The sequence below is a fragment of the Amphimedon queenslandica genome, unplaced genomic scaffold, assembly GCF_000090795.2.
Source record: "Amphimedon queenslandica unplaced genomic scaffold, v1.1 AMPQUscaffold_13500, whole genome shotgun sequence".
Lineage (NCBI taxonomy): Eukaryota > Metazoa > Porifera > Demospongiae > Haplosclerida > Niphatidae > Amphimedon > Amphimedon queenslandica.
In genome coordinates, this window is record NW_003546264.1 from 493,436 (window position 1) to 499,722 (window position 6,287).

At 36.1% G+C, this 6,287-nt stretch overlaps 3 protein-coding genes across 3 annotated transcripts in view; 2 read left to right on the plus strand and 1 right to left on the minus strand.

The window, feature by feature from the left end:
• Nucleotide 1: 1 nt before the first annotated feature.
• Nucleotides 2-1,266, plus strand: LOC100637409 (uncharacterized). Its single transcript, XM_003384096.2, has 5 exons — nucleotides 2-160; nucleotides 236-281; nucleotides 334-472; nucleotides 673-817; nucleotides 953-1,266. The coding sequence occupies exons 1-5, from the start codon at nucleotides 26-28 to the stop codon at nucleotides 1,127-1,129; spliced, it is 642 nt and encodes a 213-aa protein (XP_003384144.2). The 5' UTR covers nucleotides 2-25; the 3' UTR covers nucleotides 1,130-1,266.
• Nucleotides 1,267-1,298: 32 nt separating this feature from the next.
• Nucleotides 1,299-2,695, plus strand: LOC109580256 (uncharacterized). The gene is made up of 5 exons (XM_019993254.1): nucleotides 1,299-1,668; nucleotides 1,723-1,768; nucleotides 1,819-1,957; nucleotides 2,099-2,243; nucleotides 2,301-2,695. The coding sequence occupies exons 1-5, from the start codon at nucleotides 1,573-1,575 to the stop codon at nucleotides 2,475-2,477; spliced, it is 603 nt and encodes a 200-aa protein (XP_019848813.1). The 5' UTR covers nucleotides 1,299-1,572; the 3' UTR covers nucleotides 2,478-2,695.
• A 246-nt stretch (nucleotides 2,696-2,941) lies between these two features.
• The window catches only part of LOC109580220 (probable replication factor C subunit 1), a 7,039-nt gene continuing 3,693 nt past the window's right edge, over nucleotides 2,942-6,287 (minus strand). Inside the window, exons 10-17 of the mRNA XM_019993156.1 lie at nucleotides 6,028-6,137; nucleotides 5,409-5,549; nucleotides 5,311-5,354; nucleotides 5,072-5,251; nucleotides 3,776-3,961; nucleotides 3,531-3,691; nucleotides 3,195-3,378; nucleotides 2,942-3,153 (exon numbers count right to left, since the gene is read on the minus strand). Of these exons, the coding sequence (XP_019848715.1) occupies nucleotides 3,051-3,153; nucleotides 3,195-3,378; nucleotides 3,531-3,691; nucleotides 3,776-3,961; nucleotides 5,072-5,251; nucleotides 5,311-5,354; nucleotides 5,409-5,549; nucleotides 6,028-6,137 (1,109 nt within the window). The 3' untranslated portion in view covers nucleotides 2,942-3,050. The remainder of the gene's footprint in view (nucleotides 3,154-3,194; nucleotides 3,379-3,530; nucleotides 3,692-3,775; nucleotides 3,962-5,071; nucleotides 5,252-5,310; nucleotides 5,355-5,408; nucleotides 5,550-6,027; nucleotides 6,138-6,287) is intronic.

The following is a 6,287-nucleotide window of genomic DNA, read 5'->3' on the forward strand; positions in this document are numbered from 1 at the left end:
GTGTAGACTTTGGGTGGATATAAAAATGAAGGTTACAACGGAAGTGGTAGTCTTTTTGCTGCGCTGTACAAAGATGTGGGCCTCTTTACTCGTTGCTCTTTCTTTAGTTGTGCTCTCCAGTGGACAGACTCCATCAATTTCCGAGACATTTGCTGCTGACGTGAGTTAAATGGGTGCTTTATCATGCTATCACCAACATCATCAGCCATGAATATCACTGCATATTATTTTATAGGTTGAAGTTGAAAGGCACACAAGGGGTGAAACTCATTTTGGAGTCGGTAAGTATTCTATTCATTTATGCAGCATTCCAGTCTCTATATCATCCTTCAGGTGAGATATGCAGGGATCAAACCAGCCAAAAAGGTCTTGAAGCCTACAACATCACATTGGGAAATGCCTCCAACTACGAGATAGTGTACAGGCTGGAGAGATACGACCTGGACCCACCAGTGGAATACCACATCAGAGGGTAAGCTCATTTAACTGAAAGAGCATGCAGCTCACATGCTAGTTCTGTGTGCAACTGAAAACAATGGAATTGTTATCCATTGAAACTAACTGTTGCATAAACCACATAATACACAATGCATTATAGTAATTGAAATCCTTAGCTCATGAAGCTGATAATATATTCTGTTATTCATCATATTAATCTACTTCTCTATATAGTATCAGTCAAGATACACACATGCACTGCAATATGGAGGATCCTCCTGATCCCAAGCTCCAGCCATTCTTTGGTTGGCTTGCAAATGCTAAAGACCTTGGAGAAATAGAACTTGAGAATGTTAAAGTCCATGCATACGCTATTGAGGTAACAACTGGCAGTAATATATATTATCTATGACAATCATGCTGTTATTACTATAATTAAATTATAATGTAGTACATATAACCGTAACCTTATGATGCTTCACATAATCATAATTGTTATTCTCCTATTTTACAGTTTGCTGGCACTAAGGTTGTATTGGGTGTGGATCCAGATGATGGTACAAAACCAGTGATCCTCCTTCGAGAAACTGCTGGTGAACAGATGTACGTTACATTCAAGACCTTTAACACCACAGTGGATGCAAATGCCTTTGATATTCCTAAGATGTGCAACCAACCACCACTAAAATAGAAGGGGACTGGTTCACAATACTATACTAAACATTATTGATTGATTTGTTTAATTATTATGCCGTACGCTGCCTATAATATTTTTGCTGATGTACACTTTATTTTGTTGCTGCTTTAATAATAATGATATATAATGCATAATATTTCATGCATCATTTCAGCAAATTTAAATGCCATATTTGCTGAAAGGATTAACGCTGTGCTAAGCATGTGACAATAGATGTGAAGTCTATTCATAAACTGAGAGTGCATGAATATGTTCAACACTGACTTGTGGACAATCATCATCAGACACGTGTTACCAGGTAATAAACAGGTCACCATACCATCCTACTGCTAGTCATGTGCCAACCCAAGGGTAGACTAGGTGTATAAAAAGAAGTGATTTTTGCTATCATAATTATTTAATAGTCGTTACTAGGCTATAAACAAAGGAGAAAAAAGATGCATATGTGGATCTCTTTACTTGTTGCACTTTCTTTTGTGATACTCTCGAGTGGACAGCCTCATCCTACAATTTCTGAGACATTTGCAGCTAGAGTGAGCAGCAGCTTCATAGCTGCATGCATTAGTGATAATTTTATATTATAATAGGTTGAAGTTGAAAGAGACACAAGAGGTGAAATTCATCGTGGAGCTGGTAAGATGCAATCCTCACAAACATGTGCTTTCCATGCAGTTCTCCTTCAGGTGACATATGCAGGGATCAAATCAACAAAAAAGGTCTTGAGGCCTATAACATCACATTGGGAAATAATACCAATGATGAGGTAGTGTACAGCCTGGAGAGGTATGACCTGGACCCACCAATGGAATACCACATCAGAGGGTAAGCTCATAACCATACAAGCATGCAGCTATGCAGTTTGTATGTGCATGCATGGTAACTATTATAGCCCGCTTGACCTATAGCTATTGCAGTGTATCCCTCTAGTCTAGTAATAATGCATTATATTTTCTTTCTATATAGTGTCAGCAAGGATCCACACTTGCACTGCAGTGAAGAGAGGCCTCATGATCCCGAGTTTCAACCATTTTTTGGCTGGCTTGCAGAAGCTAAAGACCTTGGAACAATGGAAATTAAAGATCTCAGAGTCCATGCTTATGGTATTGAGGTAACTATAGCTGTATGTGATGTATGCTTCACATTATGATCCTATTATTCTCTGCAGAATGGTGGTATTAGACTTCTGTTGGGTGTAGATCCAGAAGACAGTGCAAAGCCAATGATCCTTGAACGTGGAACTCCAGGAGAGCAAATTTACATCATATTCAAGACCTTTAGCACAACAGTCGATCCAAGAGTTTTTGATATTCCTGAGATGTGCCGACGCCCACCACCAAAATAGGAGGGCACTAACTTTTAAAACTTGCTGTATGCTAATATGCTGCCTTTTTTGCTTTAGTTTTTTTGATAGCTAATATAGGTATTGATACTTGATGCTCATATGCTTAGTGCTACATTAATTTTGTTTTATGCTAATATGCTGCCTATTAATTTTTTGCTGTACTTTCTTTTTGATGATGCTTTCTAGCTAATAATGCTACTTTTTATTAGGTAACTATACTTACATATTACATAATATCAAGAATACTCTTGATAATAACCATGTATTTACATGTACATATTTGGTATCGCAGTGCTGGACATGTGACAATAAATTGAAGTATATTCATAAAGTGAATATACTCAACACACAGAGCACATGATACATGTGCTTCATGTCTGATCTCCATACATGTACATGTACATGTACATGTATGGTTATAATTTAAATCACAAACTATAAATACATGTACTGTAATTTCAATGTTTAATGATAAAATCAATTGAAATCGTAACATTAAAAACTGGTAGAAATTTTAAAAAGGGCAAACAGTATAAAATACGTGACCATGCAGTTACAAAAGTGATACAAAAATTAACACCAACCACCAGTTTTAGCCGGAGGAGGAGAGGGAGATACAGGGGAACTAGTATTGATATCTTCATCATCAAATTCACTGCCATCCTCAAGATCATCCCTAATAACAAATCATTTTTAAAAGACAGAGCAATAACATACCCTTCTGGTGGCTGTACTTCAGCCATTACAGATAGTAACTCAGGAGTATGACCAACAATAAGAGCAAATAGACGATCAAGAGATTCTTTGTTTCTTAAGCAGTCTGCCTCTACTGTCCGGAGAGTATCAAGTAACTCCTCCTTTGAAGCATCCTTAAGTGTATCAGCAAGTGATTCTGATTTATCTAAACAAGAGAAACAAACTTGTAAACAAAATGAAGGGTTTTATTTTGGCAATTTTGTCATTATTTATTAACCAAAAATAAGCCCATTTTCAGCTAAACAGTAATTGCTTATAATCCTTCCTTATGCATGTACAGTGCATCCAATGCGTTACCTGTTGATAGCTGGTTCTCCAGTAATTGTTTCTTAAGACTATCAATGTCTTTACTGGGCAACAACTGGCTCTTGGTTCTCTCAATCTGCTCTTCTCTCTCCTGTAGCAGGAGCTCATTCTCATTAAGGAGGGAATGAGCTTCTGATAGCTGTGCTTTTAACCTGTAATTAGAAGAAAGATTGTGATTTATCAATAATTTAGTGATTCAATTTTATGCTGAAAGCATTTCTATTTCAATGTCTTACCTTGAACATTCTTCCTTTAATTGTTCAATATCACTTCTGCTATCACTCTCTCTAGCTCCCTCTCCTTCAAAATTATCCCGACATACAACTATCTGAACCGTTCCATCATTTAGCTGTCTCTCTAGAACCTTTAGAATGTCTTTATGATTGGTAGTACTCACATCTTCTCCATTCACTTCAAGCAATCTAAAATAATATGACAAGCATGACATTTCTACACAACAAAATGACAATGTACATGTATATGCACCAAGGAAACAGAGACAATGCAATATAAATGGAGAATTTACATGTTAAAATAGTGACTGGCCCATTGTTTACATAAGGATTGTTACATTATAATGGTGGGAATTGTTAATGATATTCATCGCTTTGATGTGGCAGGAAGTGATGCCACAGTCTGGGCGACCCATGATAGCCTCAACAAGTTAAAGTGATATATAAAGAGAGGGCAATCACTCTCTCAGCATCGCTTCTCGGCCTATCGGCTAAGATCAAGTAGAAATAACTGTTCTTTTGAGTTTAATAGCTCAAACGTGGTCCATGTGGCCACATGCTATTAACCCTATTTTTTTACACTGAGGTGAAGTGAAAGCTTGCTTTCCTCACCTCACGGGTTGCCCTGGTATTGCAGTATCTCCAGGTGCGGCCCATTTCTTTTCATAATTCTCATTAAACATTAATAACATCACACATTATGACATTTTAAGATTAAACATTGTTAAATCTTAAAGTAGTGGTACCACGGGTGATACTGGCCAAAATGGATTCGATACAATACCAATCGATATCAGCTCATATCGTGAGAATCAATACAGTTTTGATATGATATTTAGACCACACCTATGGAGTCACACCCCTTATTATTGACTGTTTTCATCTATGTTTTCATGCACGTGTATCCACGTGTGTGTATTATACGTCACTAACTTATTAAAATTTTCATTATTAATATTATTTAACCATAATAAATGGGTGTGGTCAATGTATCGATCCAGATTCCTTCAAAATTTCGATACCGATATGAATCGATACCGTAAAATATCGTTTGTATCGATAAAATATCGATATATCGCCCACCACTATCTTAAAGTGGAAACTGTGCTAACTAATCTTAGCATAGGTAAAAGTGAATCATTATCTGACTTCTTTTATACATAACTTTTATAATGCTTCAAACACAAGGTTTTTGTCTTTTTTTGTTTACATATGTCGTACTAAAGTTACCACCTTTTTACTAGCTAATGGGAAAATTGGTACTAGGGACGCTACTAAAGCAAAGGAGGGTGTGGTTACCTGTCTCCTGTCAATAAAGTTCCATGAGCTTGTGATGATTCCGTTACGTTCTTAATAACGCAGCCACTCCCACTCGGATTATTAGTTAACATGATGCCAAGTCCTTCGTCAGGCAAACGTCTCAATTGTACTGATACTAAAAGGTTCTGAACACGTCCATTTAGTAAAGAGTACAACGACCTAAATTAAAGAAAATAAAGATTAAATATGTACAGAAAATACATCAGCATGTACAGTACCTTGAAGAACCGGTATTGGCCATTGCTTTATCATGTGGTTGTGTCTATAAAAGAAAAAAGAAGAGAAAAATTAGTGAGGAAGTGTGTTTTTTTGTTACTTGAAATTCTTCGATCTGTTTCAAGAGCCTATCCCTCTCATCCTCCAGTAAAGTATAATCACACTTGAGGGCTTCCTTTTCTTCTTTTGATACGCGAGTTGCTTCATTCATAGCTTGATGCAGTTTGGCAATAGTTAGTTCCTACCGTATATAAATTAGAATTCATTTAGGAGACTTTATTGCTATTATGCAAAAAAACGTGTAATGTCATTTAAGTTTAAAAATTCATAAAAAATCCAATTTTGATCGGAATCAGCTTAAACTTTCTACGCAACATAAGAACATGTATATGCATCAGAAAATGTAATAAAAATGGAGAATTCTACTTTCCATTTTTGACAAAATTTGGTCCGAGACCATGTACTATAGTACAGGGACTTTTACTCAATTTTGGAGCAATTTTAAAAATTCGTAAAAAATTCAATTTTAATCGGAATGAACTTAAACTTTCTACACCACATAAGAACATGTATATGCATCAGATAAAGTTATAAAAATGAAGAATTTATAACTTTTCATTTTTGGTGAATTTTGGCCTGACACCATGTACTATAGTATAGGGACTTTGACCCAATTTTTGAGCAACTTTAAAAGTTCACACATAATCGTGAAAACTAACATCTTTCTGATGCTCTTCCTTCATCTTGTCATTCTCTTTACTCAGCACTGAGACACTGTTAGACAGCTCTTTATTCTTTGACGTCAACACTGATAGAGTTTCATGTAGCTCTAAAACAAGGAAAGCACAATCCATTATATACACGTACATGTACTGCATGTACATATAAGTATATGAATTTTGCATCTACATGTATGCTAGCAAGAGTAGATAATAATAGAGGAGAGTGTCCTACTGTGCATATACCCCCTGCTTCATCA

What these genes read in the sequence shown, in the direction of transcription:
- LOC109580256 (XM_019993254.1), top strand. Translation starts at nt 1,573, where the DNA reads ATGCATATGTGGATCTCTTTACTTGTTGCACTTTCTTTTGTGATACTC. An exon ending in CTGAGACATTTGCAGCTAGA is followed by an intron (nt 1,669 to 1,722) that starts GTGAGCAGCAGC and finishes ATATTATAATAG; the next exon opens with GTTGAAGTTGAAAGAGACAC. An exon ending in TCCATGCTTATGGTATTGAG is followed by an intron (nt 2,244 to 2,300) that starts GTAACTATAGCT and finishes TATTCTCTGCAG; the next exon opens with AATGGTGGTATTAGACTTCT.
- LOC100637409 (XM_003384096.2), top strand. Translation starts at nt 26, where the DNA reads ATGAAGGTTACAACGGAAGTGGTAGTCTTTTTGCTGCGCTGTACAAAG. An exon ending in CCGAGACATTTGCTGCTGAC is followed by an intron (nt 161 to 235) that starts GTGAGTTAAATG and finishes ATTATTTTATAG; the next exon opens with GTTGAAGTTGAAAGGCACAC. An exon ending in TGAAACTCATTTTGGAGTCG is followed by an intron (nt 282 to 333) that starts GTAAGTATTCTA and finishes ATCATCCTTCAG; the next exon opens with GTGAGATATGCAGGGATCAA.